The sequence below is a fragment of the Numenius arquata genome, chromosome 6 (assembly GCF_964106895.1).
Source record: "Numenius arquata chromosome 6, bNumArq3.hap1.1, whole genome shotgun sequence".
NCBI lineage: Eukaryota > Metazoa > Chordata > Aves > Charadriiformes > Scolopacidae > Numenius > Numenius arquata.
The window spans coordinates 43,924,409-43,949,781 of record NC_133581.1 but is presented as its reverse complement, the minus strand read 5'-3'; the positions used below and the strand labels follow the sequence as shown (position 1 = coordinate 43,949,781).

Sequence of the window (25,373 nt, the reverse complement as noted above, 5' to 3'; positions counted from 1 at the left end):
CGCGGGGAGCCAGGCTTGACCTGGGCCCGGCGAGGCGCTGTCAGGCGGCCCGGAGGGAAGAGGTTTGTCGGCGGCTCCCCGCAGCATCTCCCGCCCCCTGGCTTCATTCCCCTGTCTTCGTTTGACCTCTGTGATCAAGCGAGATCAAACTTTAGAAAGCTGCAAAGACTGTCCTGCGTCCTTAAAACGTTGTGGCGTATTCATGCATCTTTTACCCTTACTCTGGCTTTACTAATTAAAGGTGACACTACTGTAGAACAAAAAAGGCCCAGTAACAGATTATTGTTCTGCAGAGTGTGATTGAAGCAGCAAACAGCGAAGTTTAGAAAGGGTGTAGGTGGAGACAGCTGTTTATTTGCTAAGCAAAACTCTCTTCTCTTTTTCTGTGAATTACTTCAGTCACCTATGTATTTAATATTCCCTTACCAAACGCACCTCGGTGTTGGATCTATCTGGTGGCAGTAGGTGAGGGCCCCCTGTGCTTTCCTTCACACCTTTGGGAAGTGATTACTGTGTTGCAAACACTTTTGCTAGAGGAGTCCCAACGTGTGGTACAAACTCTACCTTTTATGGTACATTTTCCTGCAACAACCCGAACATGTACTATGGTTTTGAAACTCTTGACTGTGGGTGTTTAGAAGTTGGGCACTGGCAAGCCTGTGGAATAGCTACTTTTTACATGCTGCTACGCACCATTAGTAAAATCAGGAAGATATAAATATGTATGTGTTTACTCCTGGAACTTCTCTTGCAGGTGGCAGTGCTAAGCCAATAACCATTATTCGTTGTACCTTTCCTCTCAGAATTGTAAGGGTATCTGCAAATCATAAGGATGCAGTCTGTGGCTATAGGGCCAGTTATGAAGTGAAGTATATTTCTGTGGCCATAACAGGCCTATGTGTGTATATTATATTTTTTCCTATATTAGAAACAATTTGATTTTAAACTAGTAAAAATGTAGTTTGCTCGCATTATAGTTTCAAAAAATGCAACCTGAGTCAGGCAACTTCTTAAGCTTCAGAGCCACGTATAGAGTTGGGGAGGTGCTGTGGGTGATAGTTGCAATCAGCAGCAAAGGAATGCAATCAGCCTTTCATTGTTTGGAGACATCGGAGGCTGAGTTAGCCCAGGCAACGTGTAAAACTCATAATAATGGTATTGTGGAAAACACAGGGAAAGATGGTAAAGAGATCCTCAGCTGCTCAAAGTCGGTACTGTTCAACTAACTCGTAATTTTTATGTGGTTTCAGCCAATTGAGAGCCTCTGTGCTAGAATTACCATTATTCAAAGAGAGGTGGGTGGCTGCCTGGACTGCGGTGGCTGCCATATATACAAGCAAACAGCAGGAACTTTGACAGGGAGTATGGGATGTATGTTAAGGGAGAGGGGGAGCTAGGCATATGGACTTTAGTTGGGTCTGACAGCGTTCATGAAGTTAGATTGCAAACATGGCTATGCTGTTGCCAGAGAAAGCTGTAATCTGGAAGCAGTACACCCAATTTACTGCTGTACTAAAGCTGGTACTAGTTAGGTGGAACTAACCTATCCTGTCTGACCTGTATTTTCAGTGTGCACAGCTGGTCTGAATATCCTTTCGCTGTGGTACTGGAATTGGGAAGTTGAGGGAGTGTGGAGCAGAAACAGCTGGCTGAATGGAGAGAGCTTCGGCCTTACTGAAGTTGTCAAATCTGTCTCGGCATCAGTCCAGTCAGACTGAGTCTTGCTCTCCTTTTCCGTCTCCGGCTTTGGGTGCCGCTGGATGCAGCGCACATCTGGCTGCGTGACTAGTAAACCTTCCCAGAGCGCTGGGTGCGTGATGCAGGGCTACCTGAATGATTTTGCAGGTGCCAGCCTGATACTGGAATGAATGGTGATGACTCAGGTAATAAACTCCTCTGCACCCAGCCCAACTTGGTAGTTTCTTCTATGCACTTAACTCCTCCCAACTCTTTGGGCTGGATGACTGCAGTTGGAAATACCTGAGTTGGTGATTCACAGCGTTAGTTGAAGTCAGGTCCTGTCTCTGCTTTCTTCTTTGTAGTGGCCGTGTTGCTTCCTGAGCTGAGCTGCCCTGAAGGAGAGGGCTGAACTTGGGTTGCACTGGCACTGACCTAGCAGTAAACACTATCAAACTTTACTTTACTTTCTTTTCTTTCTTAACAGCATCTGCAGTTTTCTTGACTGACTGATGAGCTGGACTTGGCTTGTCTAGTAGCTGGCTAGCAGGCATTGCTGGTAGCCTAATAAAAGCCTGCTTTGCAGGCTGGACCCAGCCTTTTTGGTTGTTTGTCCATCTGTATTCTAAACAATTTCCAGTTTGACTCCTGCCTGCTTTGGTGGTGGCTATCTGGAATATATAAGCAGGTTGTAGACACTAAAATATTTCAAAGATTTTAATTTATACTAAATCTTCAAATTTTGATGTATGTGTATCTTCTCAGTAATATTTGTGAAGAGAAGGGATTTTTTTCAGAAGTCATCAGTCAATACTCCTGTACAAAAGTATAGTTGTAAGCATAATAGTGGTGCAGAAGAAGAGAAAAGCTTTATTACTAGGATATTTCCTTTAAAGGCAGGAAAGTAACTTGATTTTGAATTTTAGTCTCTGAAAGCAAAACATGATGCAGGGGCTTGTGCGTTCCAAGGTATTACAGATTTTGGTTTGTGTCATTCAGTGCTATTATATTGAGAAAATGCATATGAGAAGCCTTGCTTCTGTAACTGTGTTGTAATCAAGTAGTAATGTGGAGGGGATGTTCATATTCATATGTAGGTTATTTCTTGAGATTATTGAAATGTCAGTCGGGCATCTTATTTTGGAATTGCAGTGATTTCTTCCAGTTTTAAATCTAACCTCCCCTGAACTGAATTAACCTGCTTATACCAGATGACATGTCTGTTATGTGTCCGAATAATTTTTACATCAGTTTGTTAAGTTAAATTAGTTTAAAATTTCATCTTTAGGTAAACCAGCATATCCTTGTGTTTTTTTTTTTTTGTAAATAAGCCCTGAATCGCATATAGTCAAAGCTACTGATTTTAGAACAGTGTAGTGTATTAGCAGAACACTGTCTACTGTACACTTGTATCGGTGTCCAAGAAGTGGAGTCCATGAAGTTGCAACAGGTAGCTGGAGTAATTTTTTGCGGCTTTTGTTAGTGAACTGCAATTGTGAAAGGATCTGTCAGCTTTGCTCAAGTCCACATATAGTGCACAAATTACAGTTGCTGTATGCTGTTACTGTGCTGCGAGAGGTGTGTGGCTCTAGGAGAATGCAGCTGCAGTGAATGTTCCTGATAGCATGCAACTGTTTAAGTGTCTTCGAGGTCCCAGAGCAGTAGAGAAGCTAGGGATAAACAGGTTGGCTTTGTTGTGCAAGGGAAAGCATTTGGGAGATGCTGAGTTAGTGCTAGATACAGATAGATTCACCTGAATTTTATTACACGTTCATTCACTGCAGAGTTAGACTATGTATACAATGGATCTCAAAATTCATCGTAATGGAAAATTGGGTGGGTGGAAGACAAGTTTGAGTACACAGGCATTAATACAAAAACCTAGTATCAACATATGTCACTTCTTTTTTTAAACATAACTCTACCAAATTAATTAATTAATACTTCATAAATATCCACCGTAGCTGCAATTTCTGAAGTGCAGTCTGGTGCTAAGAAACTTGACAGAAATTTGGTCTCCCTCAAGGGTAGGAAACCACAGCATGGGTGTTAAGGATCAGACAAGGAAGGAATCAAAGCCTGTCCTTTGTTTCATTAGAAACAAAATAAAAAGGATCTATCAAATAAATAGGCAGAACTTAAAAAAAAAAAGTTATGTTCTTAAAGAAAAAGAATACTACAAATAACTGCAAAGGTGGTGATTTTCCTGTTTTACTAGGGAGAATGACTATTTTTGCAAATTATGTATTTTGTATATTGTTTTGCTTTAATGCCTGATACTGAACTCCTGTTTCCCATGGTGTTGATGTGTTTAATTGTACATTGCTATTGACCTAACACAGGTTTGACCAAAAAACTTGGAACGTGAAAGGTGTTTAGATTGTGTGCCTCAAAGACTTGGGAATTCTAGAATTTCTGGCTACTTTGTTTTGCCTGTTCAACCTACGTAGCAGTATCCTGCTAATTTTGTAGCATGCTTAGGGTAGAGTGTCGGGTTGATAGGCAGTATGATATCTACAGCATGGCAGAGAGAGAGAGCTGCAGGCCATGATTTCACTTGACGTGTCCCCTTGGGGACCTGTTTGCATCCACGAGCTTATCCCCGCCAACTGAAGCTGCGCTCCTGTGATGTTGGAGGTGAGCGTGATTTTAAAACTGCAGTTTCAAAGAGTTTCAGAGAGTTTACCCTGAAGACAACATTGGTTTTAGCTGTCCAGCAGCCAAAACAGTAACCGATGGTGCTGGTGGTTACTTTCGCTTCTCTGGTTGTCACTGGTTTGGTCTCGTTGAGCTAAACTGGTAGCCGTTGAAGGCTACTGGAATCAGGGTAAGATTCTACCGTAGACAAAGCTTTAGTAGTGTCTGCTCTTAACGAGTCTCATTCCCAGTGGGCAAACACCTGCATCATTAAAGCATCTTTTAACATTAATTGGCACCCTGCTTTGGCTTAGGGGCCAAAGTTTAAATGAATGTAGAGATCAAACAGTTCTTTTATGTGTTTAGGTCAGAGTTGATGTTTTGTTAGGACAATGTTAGACAGTCTTGAATGTTACCCATGGTGTGCCAATAGAAAATACCTTTTGAAACCAAATTTGCTTCTTTCTGAGCAGACCAAAGTTTGGTCCATGGCTGGTTACCAGCTATGTTCTATAAAGGAGCCATGTGACTGACATGTCAGAAAACAGATATTTTGTAATTGAGTGCTAAGCCGTCAATTTTAAGGCTTTGATTCTCTACTGAAACATTGTCTGTACTTTGTGGGAGAATGTGAACTACATCATGAACAGCTACATAGTGCTTGTGTGACAAAAAGCTAGAGTAAGCTTCCATTTTATCTCCATGACAGTAGAATTTATGCTCCTAAAAAAAAAAAAAAAATCACTTTGATTTAAGGCAGGGAAGAATAAATATGCTAATTCATTCCTAATGCTTATTTTTGAAGCCTCTTATTTGGGGAATATCTATCTTTGACGTTGAAATAGATTTCCTTGTCTCCTTGTTATTTTTAGTAAAAGTAATGCCTAGGTGTTCTGTACTGCGTTTGAATCTTACTTTCAGTGCATTAGAAAACTGATAATTTTAAACCAAAATAATGAGAAGGAAAAATTGAACTAAACATTTAAAACCAGAACTTCATATGAAAATGTTAGTTCAAGAATCTTTTGAAGTTTGCTTTCTACAGAAATTTTAAGTATTCTGTATACTTATCAAAGAACTTCTGCATGTTTATCCTTTTAAAACGTCTTTTATGGTCGCTCAATTGGATAGACAATATAAGAATAATAGTTTTCTGGGATCTGTTGTCTTGCTAATCTCTTTTTAACTACTAACAACTGTTCTGTGCATTAAAGTAAAGCAGCCTTTTGCATTTGGTGTTAATGTGGAATGGCATCTGCTTGAAATCAGTATGTCCCCGACATTTTATATGACATTTTATATATACATTCTGCTTCTACCGGCTGTTTTGACAGGCAGCTGGTATTGCTATCTCAAGCTTTACAGATTTATGTCATGCACAAACTCTTTTACTACTCCGTTAAACTGGAACATTGGACTAGGTACGGGTTTTAGTTTGTGCTACTGGCAATGTCTATTCCCTCATAATTTGTTATTTAATGTTTATAAATATTAATATTCCTTTTTTTCACTGATTACATTAATGTTTATTTCTAAAAATATACTCTTGAAATTATTGCAGTCACTTTTGCACTAAAAGAGCAGTGTGTCAATCAGTGCAGTTAAAGTAGAGCTGCTTTTTATAGTATTGCCTAATGCAAACTGTTGGTTTGAAAAGACTTTAGAATTCAAACAGAACTGTGCTTAGAATGTAAATCAAAAACAGCCGTGGAAGTAATGGCTACTAAATTAATGTACATAATAAACCTGTTGCAATGATAAAGAAATTCTGTCATAACGGTGAGAAATCTCATTTGATGCTTGATCTATAGGTGAAAAGTGATTTCTTTTTTTCTGTGCATACTTAGCTCTCGTGCCTATTACTATTTGCAGCATTCATAAATAAATGCGTTTGTGAATGACATCACTGGATATGGATATATTGGATGTATCAATGACAGATATTTTGCTCTTTTTATAGCAGTATTTGTAGGCAAGTATAATTCTTCACCTTTTCTGACGTGGTGCTTATTTAAAGGTTTTGGAAAAAATCTACAAACTGTCCTTTTGGTTGGAATTGGCTTTTGGGAAGATCTCTGCGTGCTTACACATGGGAAGAAATATTAGTAGTCTGATCCCACAGAGGAAGGCATGTTTCCATGCAAGAGATTATCTCCTAATGGTTCTTTCTCAAGTGGTATTGTGAGGTACCACTTCTGCAGTCGTATTCTTAAGAGCCACTAAAGATTATAGATTACTGTTTTTGTCTTATGGAACAAATGAGGTGTCTTGAACAAAATGGATGCTATTTCTGCTTTTTTGACCAAACCACTTACACTTGAGAAACAGCTTTGCAACTCCTCCTGCCTCCCTCTCCCTTTTTCATGCAGTTTGAGAATTATTGTCATCTTAAAAAAGGAGAATGTGACATGAATGCCTAATTAAAGGAAGAAAGAAGATGGGGCTAGAGAAGGCTGGAGGTATAAAGTAACCAAAGAAGAGATAGGAGACTATGTATGTTTTCTACATAGGCTTTTTGTTAATGAGGGTTCCCGGGTGTCACTTCTGCCTGCTGTTGTCAGTACCCGGGGACGCCCCCAGCCTGGCATGGGTTTGCTCCCTCCTCAGGAGAGGTGGTGGGGTGCTGCTGCCACGATTCCTCCCTGAGCTCATTCTGGTCATCGTTTGTGGTGGTTTTATTTCTGGGCTGTGCATATGTCTGTATGGTCCATATGGCGGCGTGGCTGTTTCTTCAGGTAACTTTTAATAAAAATGAGGAAATGACCAAAAAATCCTACCACGAGAATTTTACTAAGGTTGCAAATCCAGATAGTTAAAAGCATAGAAATTTCAGAACTAAAATTTGAGGGTAAGCCTTAATTTACTCCATATGTATGCGGAAGTGATTTTTTCTAAATTCAGTAATTTTCGGTTTGCAGCCCAAAAAACATTTTCCAGTGGAATAGTGTCAAGGGGAACGGAGTGTACTCAGACCTGTTTTCTCTGGGCTTTCCTCTGTTAGGTACAGTCTGTGGGCCGCGGTGAGCAGGGTGTGAGTGCCAGGGGGGCTCTGGAGAGCTCACCAATAGTAGTATTTTAGTTAAACGATTATGACTTTTTATCTTAATTGTGCTGTCTTATGATCTTTGCCTCTTTCAGTACACTGCTTCAAATTTTGAGTGGCAACAAATGTGGAAAATGGCTTAGTAGAACTAAGTATTTAAGTTATTTAAGCTCTCTTAAGTCAAGATTACTTGTAGTAGAAGTTGAAAGACTAATAGAAATAGAGAAAGAAGTAAGATTTCTCCTGGTGAAGGTATTTGAATCACGGAATGGTTGGGGCTGGAAGGGACCGGCTTCCATCTGTCTTGCACAGTTCTTAGGCTTTTCTAGATCCCAGGTCATCCTGTGCATAGGATGAGTAGAACTTGACAATGAGTATTTTATTTCTTCTTCGCCAGTCAATATACGGTCAATAAAGAAAAGCTAACAATTTACTCATTCATATGGTTTTCGTATCTGTAGCAACCGAGCACTTGGCAGGTAAAGGAGTGAGTGAGCAGAGGGAAGGTGGGACTGCTCCAAGTGTTAATCAAAGTATACAAACCCGAATTTCAATATGTGTGTGCAAGGGTACGAAGCTAGCATTGGACAGTCAGTCTTAACTTAGGGGAGTGCTTTATTTGGCAGCTTCTATATTTTTGATGATTTTGTGTGTGATTTTATACAGTTGAATATAGTATACTAAACGGATTCTGATGCAAGGAGTAAATTACTTCTCCTAGGAGACACAGAGGGTATGGGATAAGTCTGAAGCTTAGCCTGGTGCAGCTTTTAGAAATAAGAAAATGAATATTCTTGTTTCTCTTGTGAATATAATGGCTATTTCCTGGATGACGTATAGATTGAGGATATAATTTAGTGTGTTTACCAGAAGGCAGCCAGCCTGCTTGAGAGAGTTCTCTCTCTTCCCTTCCTCCCTTTCTTTCCCTACTTCCTTCTCTGGACAACTTTTAAATAGAATTAAAAGCTTTGCACAGGAATGATTGAAATGCTTCTGAGTTAGACTGTGTGAGAGCCCATTTTGCACTTCTGGCAGATTTTCAGAAGTGTTTCTTGAAGCTATGATGTGCTCTGTTCCAATGACACAGAAGCTAAACTTACAGCATCTCTTGGGAACATGGCTTATTAAGATAGAAGAGCTACAGACTGGGATTCTCCTGTGCTTTGGGAAGAAAGCATTCCAAAGGTTGTCACACACATACCCCCACGCCCCCCACTTGAACAAATACAGTAATCGAATTGGGAGGGGAACTTACTAAAGCCATAATGCAGTATAGGTATGTTAAAAGAAAAACCAAAAACAAGTTACGGGAAGAAACATGTTTAAGGAGGAAAGTTGAATTATGGACTTTTTTAATCATAGGAGTAATTTATTTCCACTCATCTTAAATCAGACGTAAAAAAATAAACACGTGATCAAGGAATTCAGTTTTCAGTTACCTTTTAAAATTTGATGTCTTTCTGAAAACCCCAAGATAAATGTGATATTTTTCATTTTTAAGTGTTATTATGCAAGTATTTGTGAAATCTGGATTTAATTTCAGTTGCTTTTTACAATTTGGTGTCTTTATGCCCCAGGTAAATATAAATTTTATTTAAAAAATTGTTGCCAGGTACTTGAAAAATTTGAACAAATAATTTAAAATAAAAGGCAATCAGCTAACTTGTTTCCTTTTCATTTTGTTCCTTAGCACTGTGAATATGTGAAAATAAATACATACCTATATATTTGAGTACGTGTATGTATACAGAATGTATATTCATTATATGTATGGGTATGCTAAAGCTTTTGTGGCCAATATGGTGATCGCAGTGGTGCTAACTGCTCGTGATAAATCTGTTCTTGATCTAGAATTTTTGTTAGAATTGGATTTTAAATAAGTGCTTTCTGTCACTTCATGGATGAATTTTCATTTTCAGATATTTGAGCATTGGTTGAATGACTTGTGATTCAAGAAATCTGATTAGACTGGAGAACCTGTATTTATAAAATGAGGATATTCTAGGATGATTTGAGGACAAATCTGCTCTCCTGCTAGACCACATTATCCATGGTTTCTCTTTTTCGTCAGTGTCTGCCTTGCATTTTTTTCCATAACTTTGAGTTCATGGATCACTGTGATAAATGAAGTAATGGACTACCTAAGAGTAATGCTAAGGAAGATTGACGGCCAAAATACCAGTAGAAGCCTCAGGCTAAACCTAAACATATTAGAAGTGTAGTATGTCTTATTAAAGCCATAAAGCCTGTGTTTAGGGTGGTTACAACGTGGAACAAATCTCCTTTAACAAATTAATTTTGGGAAATGGATATTGTTGTTAATCTAGACTGTTTCAACTTGATATCTCTGTTCTATTTCTGTTTAGATTTTGTATGTAGACAGTTTTTTGTACTTGTCTATACTAGGTAGACATACAATTTTTCAGAAAAGAAATACGGAATTTCTACATGATTACAGATTTGGCTTTCAGAGTACTGGGATCGCAGCAGTTAGGACTGCATGTATTCTAGATGCATTTCATTTTTTTTTGGAGAACTGTAGTTCTGGATAGTAAACTCGGGAGCTGTAACCTTATAGATCTATTATTCAATCCCTTATCTCCATCAGTCTGGGGGGGGCAGTCCATTGATTCATTTGATGCAGGTTTCATTTTAAGCCAGAAATCAGGATTTTTTGCCTTTCATGTAAGATGTTGTGCATTTTCATCCTTTTAAAAAAGTTGATTAGAGCCTTCTCTCAATCTGAACTCTGCTGGTTGCTTTGCTCATTCTATGGCCTAGACGAATTTCCCTTTAGAGCTATTTATGAAGTTACATATTGAATTTTTTTCTTGCAAACATAGATTTTTTTGGGCATAAATTGAAGTTGTGTATGAAAGGAGGTTGGTTTTAGGAGCCTTGATGGGTAAATTATCTGTTTCGCAATGGGGAAAAACAAAAGGTATTTCTAAGTAACGGGAATAATGTGAAAGAAAGAATATTCAGAGTTGAAGGAGAGAAATAGAGCAATCGGAGAGAACTGTTCAGAGAACTAGAGTAGCTGCAAGTGAAATTAGGGACTTAAGAAAATTAAGAACCTCAAGCCAAAACATAAGTACTTTTATTAATTACCTTATAAATACAAAATAGCATTTTATTCTGGTTTCCCAAAGACATTAAGCTGATATAATCAGTTGGGTTTCTTTTTCCCCCAGTAACTCTTGAACCCTGCTGACCGCTTTCAACAGGATTTTACTGAAGGGTAACAGTTTTGAAGACCGTTGAGTTGCTGCACATTTTGTGACTATCAGCAGGAGAAGGAATGAATCCCAGACTTATTTCCTAGCTGAGATGGGGAAACCCTCTGCTGCTCCCGCTCTTTCCGTTTGTCGGCAGCTGAGCAAACAGCAGGATTTGTGCATTGGCTGGCCTGTTGGCAAGCGTATAGTTGAAAATCAATTAGTGCGCGGGTTACTCTACAGTAGCACAACACTTGGCAACTCTTGCCTCAGAGTGTTTTAGTAGATGACTTCAGGGGAACAGAGGTTACTGTGGTGGGTACTAAAAGGAAAATAGCAGAGGAATTCTTGAGAAACCATGCTTTCTTGGGTTTTATTGCTTGCAGAACTGACTTCTGATGTGGAAAAGAATTCTGGATTCTCAGTAGAAGTGCTTAATACTATTACTTATTATAATATATAATAATACTGTTTAATATAATATATAATCATATTTATTATCTTTAAATTTAATTATTCGTTTGTGCTTATTCATGGGTGTACTTTTCTTGCAGTGGTGTGATGAAAGATTCAACTTCCAAGCTACGTTTTTACAGTGCTTGGCAAAACACGTGCCAAATATTTACTCAGCTGAAATGGATCCCTTGCTGGAGAAACAAGAAGAAATGGTCCAGGCAGCAATATTATACCCCCTGGAATGTTATTTGTTCGGGGAAGACCCAGATATATTCCTGGAGAAACTACAACAGAGTGGAACCTCCCAGCTCTGTGGGAAGGTGTTCAAAGGAGGGGAGACAACATACTCTTGCAGGTAAGAATAAAGGTATGTTATCATGAATGTTCCCATGTGAGATAATGCAGCAAAGTGGTTTAATAAAATTAGTTGCACTGCTAACTAATCATTGCTTGTGTCATGGTAGGTCTTTGCTTAACTGACAGTGGCATTTGAGGAAAATTGCATATGAAAAGCAGGCTCTGGCAGAGAAATGGGGGAAGGAAGTGGAAAGGATAATAAAGGTACTGAAAGCCTTTGGTTAAAAAGATTGGATGACAGGGTATGAGTATGGGGTCTGTACCTGAATTGAGGGAGAACAGGCATAAAAATCTGTGCGCTGTACAGTGCTCACCCTTTCAAAGTCTGAAACAGAATCCAGCGTTTCTGAGCATTGTCAGTCCTTAGCTTAAGCAATAGCTGTGTGACCAGTGGTCATTTTTTCACTTTCTTTCTCATCCTGGAGTGTATTAAAGATGGCAGCCCATTGGCTTGATAGAATTTATTTCATTAATTCATATTAATATGAATAATAATATATTAATATTAAAAAGCCAGAGGTCTTTGTGGTGGGTGTAAAGGTTGTAACTGTGCTGGCAATTCATTTGGATTACTGTGATGCTATTGTCATAGTTTATTCTAGTTTTCAGTTTATTTTAAAAACTTAGAAAATTTAATCAGAAATACCAAAAGACTGTTATGAAGGATGAAGAATATTATTATGGCTAAAAAATCTAGCCCTTAGAATTTAGGAGATATCAGAATGAAAGCTCTCTATAAACTTTACATTTATGAATTACACTATAAGGTTTTAATCAGTCACATACTCTTCAGCTTTTTCTAGGAATAAGTTAGTCTTGTGTATGAAAGGAGAATGGTCTTTGAAGTCCTCACGTGTTTGCTAGAAAGTGTATAGTGGATGTGACATTGGATTGTACGAAGGAAAAGAATGGTTAAGGCAGTAGAGTGATGCTGTAATAGGAATAATTCTGTTCCTACCTCTGCAGAGTTCTTGTATGATAGCAGGCAAAAAACTAAAGCTACACTTCTCAGAGGTAGTCTATTTTTCATATTTTTTGGAGTTCCTGTCTTAGAAAAATGTGGTAGCATTTCTACAAAATGGCGTACTTACTATTGCAACTGAAGCTAAATATATGTTTGCTTTAGGCGTCTAAATTGCTAAAAATAATAGATACTCTGAAATATTAAAATCTAAATGTCTTGAATTGGGCATTCAAATTTAGCAGCCACTTCTGGCTTAAGTTTTCTTTCTTTTAGCTCACCTTGCAGTTGATTTATAGTAATAAATGTTAACAAGGCATTAAATTATCGTAATGATGATTATCATCTAAAGGTTTGAAAGGAAATTCATTTTGTAATCAGAATTATCATACTTTTTTAGTTGTATTGTAAAGGAGGCTTGAACTAGATGTTGAACAACAGCATAAAACAAAAAACTTGATATGTTGCATTAAACACCTGTCATCCACATTTTGCATAGAATCAGACAGCATTTAAAGAAAAAACAGTGACATGGTTTAGAGGAAAAAAGCATATGTATGCGGAGCATAGAGAAGAATGGAATTAGATTGCCCATGAATGTAATTCTGGATTTTCAGGTATGCATGACTGAAACTGTTGAAATTAAATTTCAAAGTATTTATTCTTTGGCTCATTTTGTAAATGAATTCTCCTTAGATTTTAACTTCTAACTGTTCTAGAAGTTAGAACCATAACCTAGCAGAAGTTTAGCAAAGGTTTCATTAGAAAGGTGGCTGCAGTTGTTGGAAACAATAATAAAGGTTACTTCAGGATCATCATGGTTTTTAATAGCTGCTTATTCTTAGCAAAACCAGAAATATGCTAGCGGCAAGTTCTGAAAAGGGAAATCAGGCACCTTTCTGATAGAATCTGATACAACAGATTTGAGGGCATGGTTCAAGCCTAACAAGATTGGCTTTTGTCTTCTTTCTGGGACATGAAGTAGACAATGTTTTTATAATTTGGATCAGTTGTTAATCTCAAATTTTTTTCAGAGCAGCATTTCTTTTGTGCGTGAAAATTCCACACGTTTGTTTTAGAAGGTTTTTCAGTTACTGTTTTTGTTGCAGAGACTGCGCAGTTGATCCAACCTGTGTACTTTGTATGGACTGCTTCCAGAATAGCATTCACAAGAACCACCGGTACAAGGTAGGAAAATCTTATGTTAAGAAAGTGTACTTGTACCGTTAGAGAAGATTTTTTTTTTTTTGAGGATATAATAAACTGCATATAAACCATTAGTAATTTTTATTAAAAAAACATGGTGTTTACTACTTAATTCTCTTTCTCTCATGTTTCTAACTATGTAAAGCCTCTTTTTCAAGAGCTAAAGGTAAGGGGAGTGTTTTTTAACACATACATTGTTATTCTCTTTGGCAATATGACAGAAGTGCGTGTCAGAGCAAAAAGCTGTGACTGAAAATGATAGTCCTGTCCTGAGTTCCAGTCAGTGCTGTTTGGAAATTGAGAATGAGTGTGCGTATACAAGGGCCATTACTTCAGCATGTACTGATGTAGTCTCTGCATTTCCACTCTGTTCCTCCATTTAGATTTGCATAAACTACTTTGTGCTTAGTGTGGGCTATGATAAAACAAAAGTTAAACATCAATTTTTTTATTGAGGAGATTGTTATAGAACTAGGTAATCTCTTTCTGATATCCTTTTGATTCTCTTTGAGACAAATGTATGTTATCTTTGATTCCCATGCTTTAATTAGAAAAGGATCTTTTAAATAATTCTTAGCTAACTCATTGACTAAACTGTCATCTACTGTTTCCTTCCCAGGGCCCCTTTTTTGCTTGCCCTCTTCACTGAGAACTCTGTAATTTCAACAGCCTTGGATGCAGAAATGGAAAACAATATATTCAGTGTAATTTTTAAAGCTTGTCTAACTCTGCTGCAAAAAGCAAGAAAATGTACAGAAACATTATGTATTCAATTTGATTACCTTTCATGACTAGATTTTTTTGCAGTTATTCCTTCTATTCATTGACATGACATCCATTGAAGAGATTGATCTTACTTGTATTATCAATTGGTCATAAATCCCCTGTAAGTGGGTATGTTTCAGTGAGAGAGTGTTTGGAAGAATCTCAAAATTAACTGGGACTGAAATACAAAATTCTGCCCCTCTGTACAAGTCTTTGTATACTGATATGAAAATGTATAGTAAGTATTGATTCAGAAGTGTACAAAAACTACTTGGAGAATGCAAATGTAACTTCCATGCACACACACAGTTTACGGAGAGGTAAGATGAAAATCAGGGAAAGTAGACAATAGTGATTACAGAGCAGTTTGGAATTAGAGCTGGGCTGAGAAGCTGTTGTCCTTTCCCTGATTTTCAGTAACTTCTTCAGGCAAAACATTGGCCATGGGAATAGGTAGTCAGATGGGAGCAGATTTGCTGCATTTCCATTTTAAAGATGCAATCTACAGAATACAGATTATGCTCTTTATAGATTAATAGAATAATTTAGGTTGGATGGGGCCTAAGGAGGTCACCTAGTCCAACCTCATGCTCTGAGCACATCTAATTAGATCAGGTTATTTTAAAACGTTTCAAGTAAATAACATTTTTTTCAATGTCTTTTTATTGGGTCACTTACTGTTTTTTATAATTAGTTTAGGATTGGGGATTTAGACTAAACTAAGGATAATTATTTTTTCCTGAGTTTTGTCTGAATTTTTTGCCAAAATGGTCAGAACTTGTACTTTTCTGAAAGTGTAATGCAAAGTTAAAATTGAAATAACATATTTAGATGCTGATTATATCTTACTTTCTTTGGTTAGAAGTGAAGGTACTACTAAATACCTGTTTAATATCTTGTTTAGATAATTTTCAAATTTTACCAAGTAATTTGTAAAGAAGGCATTAAGCAACTTCGCTATAATTTTGCTAATAAAACTAGAAATTATTATTTTGCTGTTTATGAAGTGCAGTTATTATTAGTCACAGGCCTTTTCACATACTTACTAGATAAATTTGCTTAAGACTTGCATACTTTCTTCAGCAGCAACTGTATTTCCTCCTGTATTTTCCTGCTCAAAAAGTTTATATTTTCTCCCACTTCACTCCTCTGATAAGTCTCCTTTTACCTAAAAAATAAAAAATGTGGCAAGTCCATTGGTTATACAGTGCCTCTTATATTTTGTAAGTATTTATACTTGTGTTTGACTTAAATAGTGCACATTTCTATTTTTCTCTTGCTTTTTATGTGCATATTTCATGACCGAAATGCACATGTTTTACAGATGCATAGCTCCACTGGAGGCGGATTTTGTGACTGTGGGGATACAGAGGCATGGAAGGCTGGACCGCTGTGTACTAAACATGAGCCTGGAGCATCAGGTTCTGCAAAAGAAGTAAGAATATTGCTTAAAGTGATTGTTGAGATATAGTACTTGATTTTAATAATATTTTCTCTTTTCCACATTACTGAACAATTTTTTTTGTAAGTTACTTCTGGTGTGTGATCTGTCACTATGGGTAAAATAAGTCCCTATGCTTTAAAAGTAAGCTCAGGATGTCTCAGGCTTATTGTACCTCATAAAGCAGCATATTAACAAGAAATATGTCATTTATAGGCAGTTCTCAAAAAGAATGTGGGCAAATCAGCTGCGTCAGCTAAAATTGTTTCTTCCGAGTCCTACATTCTGCGATAATCAGGACAAAAAAATTACCTTGCCATCCATTATTGCAAATAGACCCCTAATTCTGCCTGGTTTGGTTGTTTTTTTGTTTTGTTTCTTTTTTTTGGCAAAAGTATCATTCTTTCTGATCTGGAAAAAAAAAATTAAGTAGAAAAGAAATAAAGAGCACTTGTCTTACAGAAAAATGAGATGAAGTTTTCATTCACTTGTTCATCCTTCGAAAAAGCACGAATCTTAATGGATTTCAGAAACAAAAATAGTTGAAGTTTCAGGAAGGGGTCATCTGATTACCATTTGGAACTTGTCACTGTAGTGTTCACTTGCTGCTGCTTCAGTGAAGTCTATTCTACTGTGCAGTGCCAAGTACTGAACCTCGTGATACATATGTGGGGCTGGTACCTACATATTACTTAGGAGAAACTGTAATCAAGAGACCCAAATTGTTTCCACAATATTAGAATACCTCAAAATAGCTATGGTATGGTTAATTTTTCTGCGGTCTCTGTTACCACATATATTTTGTACTTTTTCTAGCACGTTCTGGAGGTGCTTCCAGAATAAGAAACTAGCACAGTTCCTCTTTGGGAAGTATCCATTTTCGTCCTTGTGTTCTGAAGGAAAGTAGGATTTTTTTTCAATGCTAGATTCCTGGTACTGTTGATAAAGACATAAGGGAAGATAGAGAACTCATGTGTCTACCAGCTTCAATGCCACATTTGGATATTATGGAAAACATGCAAGATGCTCAGTATCAGATTTCTAGCTCATTGCTGAGAGGTTCATATCATATCACAAAGATACTTTAGCAATGGTCTTAAGACAAAATGTTTAGGTCTCAGTTGAGCCTTAAGTTTTCTTCCACTTGAAAATTTAGTGTTTCCGGCCAAAGCATCTCCATTGCTTCTAGATAAGTGGTACTACTAACGCCTCGGGTGACCAGTTTGTCTTACAGACGGTAGCTAGCATACATTATGGATTTCACCCGTGATGGCTCACCAAAAAATCACACCAATACCTGGATGAACACGGGTCTATGAGGCACATTAAGAACTTCTAACAAGATTCTAAATTAAATAGATTTTATCTCCCAGCTTTAAAATTTAGGTCTCTAAATTTAGATCTTCTAATAGTTGTTTCAGCACTTTTGAGAATGCTGTTATTTTTTGGTTCCGACAACTCTGACCAGAGTCCCTAAAATGGTTTATGCAAAGTTTGCTTCCTTGCTGGGGAACCTGTTTATCTGCAAGGTAAAGATTTTGATCTCACAGATCTGGTATTTGCATCTGTGACAGCATATTCTGCTTTTTACCTCCCTTTCCTTTAGAACTGTTTTTTCATAACAATAAAATAATTCAAAACTAATTGTTAGGAAAAACTTCAAAACCAATTGCTAGGCAAAACACCAAAACCTTTATCAAAACTTTACCAAAAAGCTGTTTCACTCTTATGAAAGGCCAAACTTTAAAGAAATACTGGGGGGAAAAAATTAATATATTTACAACTAGGTTCGATTAGATTATTCTGAGCACTTAAGTTTTTTTCACTCTGCTCCAAAATTTAAGATAATGATAGTTTTGTCAGTCTGGGAAAAAATAATTAGCTCAGACATTTACATTCTTAATTACCAAGGTCTACCACAAGCTTATCCAAAGTCAAGTGTGTACACACAGTGATATTTATAGACCATGATTTCATTGGCTGACATTTTAGATTGTATGTTTGGATCCAAATTATTCTTCTAATGCTTATCAGGTCAGAAAACTGTTGTTCGGAGTTTTGGAAGCAATTGGCCGTGTTAATGCAGTTTTACTTCTCTTCCACTACATTTTTAGCTTTTCCACTATGTGGACACAACATGATTTCACGTGAATTTTTTTTTTTTAAAGCAGCCTGCTTTGTAAATGGATAAATGTGCATGATTCTGAGTTATATTAAACACATCACTCTTTCTGTTGTTTTCTATTTAACATATATTACATTGTGTATTGCGGAGGTGAGTGCCCCTACTACTTTGGGATTAAAAGGCACATGTGAAGCTTTATTATTGGAAAAAAATTCCTTGTTTCTCATCTTTTCTCACTCTGGCAAACACCTATATATTCAGATTTTGTAGGCAGTTTGGGTGATCCTAAAATTATAGGAAACTATGTGTAAATACTCTAAGAAATATCAGCCTCTGTTTCTGTGTCTTATTTGTATATGAAATGACTGGATTTGGTTGCATTGCTATTAATGGCAGTATGTAGAAGAGGTCATCAGAGCCTTTGGATGAAAGCCCTCTTTTCGTACAGCGTCATTGCAATGTATCTGTGTCTTGTACCTCAATATTGATTGCTTTGTTCTTAAGTGCAGACTTGGTAATGGTTTTCTTTGTTTATAATCTTAATTCCTCTACTGCTTAAATGCTTATGGAAAGGATGAATAATGTTATATGACGTAGACAATTCACTTAGTGACCTTATCTGAGTGGATGTGAAATATGTCAGTTCACAGGGATATTTTTGAATGGTTTCTAAATCTGGGATGGGATCTCTAAGAAGAGTTAGGTTTCCTTGGATGATTCTGTTCAAGGAGTATCAAAAGTGTTTGACAGAATACCCACACAAAAGAGCAAGCAATGCAGGGGAATAATTTTGGTCTGGGCTGCAAAGGTCTAATATCTTCAGGTGTACAGAAAGCTGTTAACCAGCTTAAGTTTAAAAAAAAACCAATACTTGAAATTTCCTAACACATTTGGTGAGGCCTTTTGTAGCCTATTCCTAGGTAAAAACTGTATGTGTATAAAAAGGTAGATGAAACTGTTGGAATATTGTGGGAGCCCTTGGGATGAAATAATTTTGAAGAGAGGAAATTGGGTGAGATTAATTTACTTGAAAATAATGAGAAGGCTTATTTCCTGAAACAAATCTAGTAATAAGGTATTCTACCAACCCTTTTTTTTTTTTCATTTTTTAATTTTCTTTTCCATATTAATATTATCTCATGTTTTACAGGACTCTGAATGTCAGCTGAATGAAGAAATTATGGAGCACTCTAGGAGAGTGTTTCCCTCTGTGATAAAATACATTGTAGATATGCTTATATGGGAAGAAGAGAAGGAACTGCCTCCAGAGCTCACAGTTAGGTAGGGAGTATGTCCAACTTTCTCTCCAAGGCATTAGAAACTGTGATAATGATTTTGCCTGTGGTATGCTTACGTTCATGCAAATATACTAGTGCCAAAATCCCTGTGAACAGCACTGTCCTATTTTTGACCTACAGTTACATAGAGAAAAGCTTTTGATACTTCATGGAAAAAGTAGTGCTCCATCAAAATGGAAAAAGACTGTTGCGCGTCATGTTAAAAAGAGAAATGGGATCTTTAAATAGCAGAGAGAGGAAATAATAACGGAATAATCAAATAACTTAAAATCTCTTTTGTCCTTCATACTGTGGCTTATTCTGGTATACATGGTGAGGGAATTTTTGGGTGTGTCTTTGACATGAAGAACACACTTGATTTTCTTCTATGATTTTTTTGTATTTGAAACGCTCAAGCTATCAAGTGAGCTGTTGCTTGTATCGGATAGGACACTGTTTACGATTTTGCTTTTATTTGAATGATGATCTGTTGGCTTTTTCCCAGTAGAGAGAAGGTAGACAGCTACTACTGTGTCCTTTTCAATGATGAACATCATTCTTATGATCATGTCATCTATAGCCTGCAAAGGGCACTTGGCTGCGAACTCGGTGAAGCCCAGTTGCATACTACTGCCATAGATAAAGAGGTTAGTGCATTCTGTATATAGGAGAAAGTAACTTTTTAATCATTAAAAAGTGCTACCTTAGTCTCTTGATCCGTGGAATCTTTGTTTCTGGGATGCTGGAGCATGAGGAGAGAGAAAGGCACGTTGCAGAGTAACTGTGCGTACATGAGTTTTCCTTATCTAATAACATGAAGATACCCAGACTTTACTTTGTTGTTTTGTTGTTAATTTAATTCAAATAGCTTTTTTTCTAAAGGTAACTATGTTAATTTTGATTTGCTTCTAGATGTCTAAAAGCACCATGAGTGATGTTGGTCTCTGTTTTTCTTTTACATATAAAAAAACATAGCAAGGATCAGGCTTGTGACATTTTGGTTTTGATTTATGTTGGTCTCATGCTCAATATTTTCTTTAAACAGGGTCGTAGAGCTGTTAAGGCAGGACATTATACCTCTTGTCAGGAAGCCAAAGAAGAAATAAAGGTAAGTTCCTGAAATATTTTTCTCATTTAACAAACAAGCAAATCAACCTCATCATTATTTAATACTGAAGACTTATTTGTCTGCTGTACAGTCTTTAACTTAGTACTTCCATGCCTTTATAACCTGCCTGTGAACTTCTTGAAATTGACTTTACCCCACCACAGTTGGTATAGATAGATAGATAAATATCTTCAGAAATAAAATGTCAAACCGATTTCTTTTTTATTAGGGTTTTCCATTAACATGTGCTTGGGAGAGGTAATGGGTGGTAAAGACAAATATGAGTATCTTTATTTTATATCTACTAATGTTTACCTGACTCCTAGAGGCATTCTGAAAACGTTTCTCAACGACCACTTCATGTGGAGGTTCTGCATGCGGATGTTATGGCTCACCAGAAGTTTGCCTTGCGCCTTGGTTCTTGGCTGAACAAACTCATGAGCTATTCAAGTAAGCATAACTAATTTTGGTTACAATAATGCCATGTCAGTATTTGGATGACTAATTCTCTCAAAAAATGTTTTTAGCTGTGTAATATATGATATTCCCTTATTAAAGTACTTTCACATTTCTTGTAATTAGTAATAAGAGTAGTATGGGTTTTGACATTCATCAGTATGGTTATGAATAGTAGTACTTTTCTGTTCCTTCTTGCTAAAATAAATGTCTTTCTCTGCTTGAGCTCTGTCTGTTCCTCTAGAAGTTTTATTATCCTCAGTTTCAGCATCACATGCCCTATTTCAGTGACTTTGCTTAAAAGCTGCTTTACCCAGTGCTGGTGGAAAGCTGCAGAACATCTTCATCAGTGTAAAGCAGACATCCTCTGCTTGAATTAATTCCTGCTTCAGATTTGACAGCTGTGATAGAGTCAGTAAAACAAACAAAAGCCTTAATTTAAAAATTTGTCCAGTAATGGCATGTCTGTTTTAAGCTTTCAAACATTGTTCTGGTGTTTGATGATGCTCATTGTTTTCAAGATGACTCCTGGATCAAATCTAATTTTGATTTCTGTTACTGGGTTTTGTCGTACCTGTGTTTTCCCAAACGAAAGCCATTATAAAATTTCTTCTCACCATACAAATATACGTAGATTAAGCTTTACTCTTTGCTTTTTCTCCTTATTGATAGGATAAATCTGTTGGTTTGCTTTAGCCTGTTTTGTAAGTTTTGATAATAAAGTGAAATTCTTACCTTTTTTTTCTGAACTTTCCAGTCTTTCCCTTGAAATACATATATCAGCATACCTTTTTGCAATTCTCTAAAATACTTAATAAATTCTAGCTTTCTGTTCATTTCAACTTTATTTCACTGATGTTATTTTCTTGCTGGTCTGAGTTCCTCAGTTCTTTTAGTCGGTACAAATTTTTGACCGTGTGGTTTATTTCAAGGTTTCTAGTGAAAGTTCAGCTTTTATCCACATTTTTCTTTCTAGATTTTTTTTATTATTTTCAATTTTATGAAATTTCACTAAAACACCAACTGACAGTTAGTTATTCATTTGTTGACTCTGAGTATAGACAAGTCGGTGTTAGTGCCCCAGCCAATCCCCAGAATTACAGGGTTTTAAGTATTGCCTTTTTAGCTGATGAAATAAACTACAAAGCAGTTTCCCGTGTTGGGTGTAGCATTTTGGGTTAGGAAATAGTTATAGGTTAGCTGATACTTTAAAATGTTTTATGAAAGTCTTCAAGCACAAAGACTGAAGTTTAACATTCCCGTTCTTGTTCTTCTGGATTATATATATAGATGCTTTAAGGGCCTGATGTTCTATACTCAGCTGGAACTTCCTGGTGGTTCCTGTTCTCTTCCTGGTTTTGCTTCAAATGGTAGAACACTGATCAAGAGGCATTCACTATTATTTATTTCCAGGTTGTCAGGAACTTGATTAATGACACTCCTCTTTTCCTTTTGAAATTAGTAACGTAAGAGCTCATTTCTGAACGTTAGTAACCCATGGGTGACTCTGATATGATGATTCCCAAAACTGCTTCAGCAAGTACTGTGTTTATTGATAGGTGCAAGAGAATACAAAATAATATTCTGAAATTCTACAGAAGACTGACTTTTGGGGCCCAAGGCAGGGAGCAGTGTAGACTTTTCTAGCCTGGGCATTTCTGTGCTGACATGGTGGACTCTTCTCATGGATCTGCTTTGCAAAGCTCTCTAAATGCTTTCCATTCTAAAATACTCTTCTGCATCACTGGATTTATTTAATAAAGGTGGTAAGAATAATAAGAAATTAGTAAGGGGAGAGTGTGTGGGAGTATGTTCGCTGAGAAAAAACATTCTTAAAAATAATTCATACTTAAGTCCCTTCTTTTTTTCTCGTAAAGAACGGAATTTTGTAATTCCCATTTTGTTGACTCATATAATTTAATTATTGAAGCATTCTTGTACAAATGAATAGTTTTATCCCTATAGGTGACTTCCGCCAGATCTTTTGTCAAATATGTCTCAAAGAAGAAGCTGGATCTGAAAACCCATGTTTCATAAGCAAGTTGATGCTATGGGATGCAAAACTTCATAAAGGTTTGTGTATCTACGTTGCTATAAACTGAAGAGGCAAATTATTTCTTCATGTGTGTAACAAATGTGTAAAAGTAAATAAGTGATATGCAGGTGGAATTACATTTCTTTATAGTTTTTATATTATGCTTTTTATATAGCCTTTTTTTTTGACAGCTGACATAATTGGTGTTTTGAGTATGTATTTGCCTCCTAAATTTTTCCTGCCTTATATTTTGAAGAATCTTTTCACAAGATGTAGCCTATGAGTGATTTGATGCTTACCCTGTGTTTTAAATATGTACCAATAAATGTTAAAAATAGAAAAAAAATATATGAATAACTTTTTTTTCATATACTTCATAACCGTTTCAAGGCTTTTAATGATTTTTAATTATAATTTAGTAATCTGCTCCTCTTTTCCACAGAAAGCTGCATCTTAGTACAATAAAGTGATGTGCATTGTATTGGCTTTTCACAGGGGCAAGGAAGGTTCTTCATGAACTTATCTTCAGTAGTTTTTTCATGGAAATGGAATACAAAAAACTTTTTGCTGTGGAATTTGTGAAGGTAAATGGTTATGTTATTTATGTTATGAATTTTTACTAGCTTTGTAAAAGTTCCCTGAAACTGGAAAATTGTTACAATATAAGTAATGAATTTTCAACAAGCAGAGCTTCAACTAGCTCAGCCTTTCTAGAGTGTATTAATTTCAACGTCATTGGTTTGTTCCTTATAATCGTGTAGGTATATATGCTCATTTTGAATGCAGTATTGTTCGTATTCTGTGTATCTTTTGAAATGGTAGATGAACTGCAACTGAAACTGGTCTTTCTTTTTAAAAACGACATACGATAGTTAAGAAATATACCAAACATAAGCCTGAGAGTTTTTTTGTTTTAGGGTGAGACTTTTTAATTCTGATAAAGGTGACTGATACTCATGGTTTTCTCTGGACTGAAACAAAGCAAACAAAGATTTACATTACTCATTGTATGCACCTTTTATAGACAGCTGTTGAATAACTATCCATGCAGTTCACTGCAGGAGGAAGACTTGTTTTATAATAAGTTAATGTCTTTATTAATCCTTTTTTCAGATATTGAATTTCTTTTCCTGGGGAAGGTTGGTTATAGGAGAAAAAAATTTTGGTTTCAATCTGGCAGAACCGTTAAATTTGTGCTTATTTTCAGTATTGAGGCAGTGGGGCATGTATTTAATTGCTTTGGTGCATTGAGGACATTGTGCCATTTTTGTTGTTTGACCTGCTTCTATTAGAAAGGAAGGAGGACATTGAGGTGTAATTCTTGCAAATAAAAAAGTAAATGTTTTTAATTAACACTTGCTTTATTTATTTTCCTGATATTCTCTTTTCCTAGTATTACAAGACATTGCAAAAAGAATACATCAATGATGATCATGATAGAGCTCTCTCTGTGACAGCACTCTCAGTTCAGATGTTCACTGTACCCACTCTGGTATGTACAGCCGGTCTCCACCAGAAATGTCAAATGAATTTGAGAATTGGTAGTCATACCACCTTTGCAGACTGTTGTACTTGGCAGAGAGTCTTTTACGTGTTGCTGAGTTGAAAATGAATGATTTTGGGATTTGCTACGGCCGTTATGAAAGCAGGAGCTTGAGTTCATGTGAAAATTCATTACAGAAGATAGAGGGAAAGCGAGTAAGTTTTAGGCAGCATCGTTCTCTGCATTAACTTTTTGTGTTCATTTACTGTTCATATATGCCTTCTTATGTACCTTTAAAAACTTGGGAGGAGAGGGCAAAAAATGCTTAAATGTCTTTTTGTGTGGGCGAAATATGTTAAATCCGGGGGAGGGAGAGTAAGCATACCTTTAGGTTTTAAAGGTTATATGTTTCTTGCCTGAAATACTAATGTTAAAGTCCTTTCCTACATGACCTTTCTGGAAAAAATGGCATATCTGTTACATTGAAGCTGTCAGACTGAACAAACATGTTCAAACAGGATTCAAACATGAAAAAGTTCATAGAAATTGTGTTCATACATAATAAATACTATGGGATTTTTTTTCTAGCTTGGACTCTTTACAAATGCTTAAAATAGTTTCTAATTAAAAAGACTTGATTCAAAGAAAAATTTGACAGTTCTTTTCAAAAAAAATTGGAAGAAAAATTTTTAATTGTCTTCTTGCAGGCCCGACATCTTATTGAAGAGCAAAATGTAATCACCACCATTACAGAGACACTTCTAGAAGTGCTTCCAGAGTACTTAGACAAAAATGACAAGTTCAACTTTCAAGGTTACAGTCAGGACAAACTGAACCGGGTATATGCAGTAATATATGACCTCAGGTAAGTGTAAAACTGAGATGCTTGAGCAATTCTTAGAAAATTGGCAGTAGGATGAAGTGTTTCAATTCAGGAACCTGATGATAAAACTGCTTTAAAACCAAACCCAAACCCCTCAGAAACACATGAAATTTTAATGTTTTCTTTATCAGAGGAAATTTAAATTTTTCAAATACCAAAATTATATTCTATAAAGACATTTTCTGATGATTTTTCACTGATACCATTCCATACAGCAATTGCATTAATAAACAAAATGTATCTAC

General features: G+C 36.4%; 1 protein-coding gene across 2 annotated transcripts in view; it reads left to right on the top strand.

Moving 5' to 3' along the window:
• The window catches only part of UBR1 (ubiquitin protein ligase E3 component n-recognin 1), a 67,004-nt gene that overhangs the window by 569 nt on the left and 41,062 nt on the right, over positions 1-25,373 (top strand). For both annotated transcript variants that reach the window (XM_074149856.1, XM_074149857.1), the window contains exons 2-12: positions 11,130-11,386; positions 13,459-13,537; positions 15,645-15,755; positions 19,037-19,167; positions 19,669-19,810; positions 20,209-20,271; positions 20,598-20,721; positions 22,693-22,800; positions 23,258-23,346; positions 24,156-24,254; positions 24,953-25,110. In XM_074149856.1, the coding sequence (XP_074005957.1) occupies positions 11,130-11,386; positions 13,459-13,537; positions 15,645-15,755; positions 19,037-19,167; positions 19,669-19,810; positions 20,209-20,271; positions 20,598-20,721; positions 22,693-22,800; positions 23,258-23,346; positions 24,156-24,254; positions 24,953-25,110 (1,361 nt within the window). The remainder of the gene's footprint in view (positions 1-11,129; positions 11,387-13,458; positions 13,538-15,644; positions 15,756-19,036; positions 19,168-19,668; positions 19,811-20,208; positions 20,272-20,597; positions 20,722-22,692; positions 22,801-23,257; positions 23,347-24,155; positions 24,255-24,952; positions 25,111-25,373) is intronic.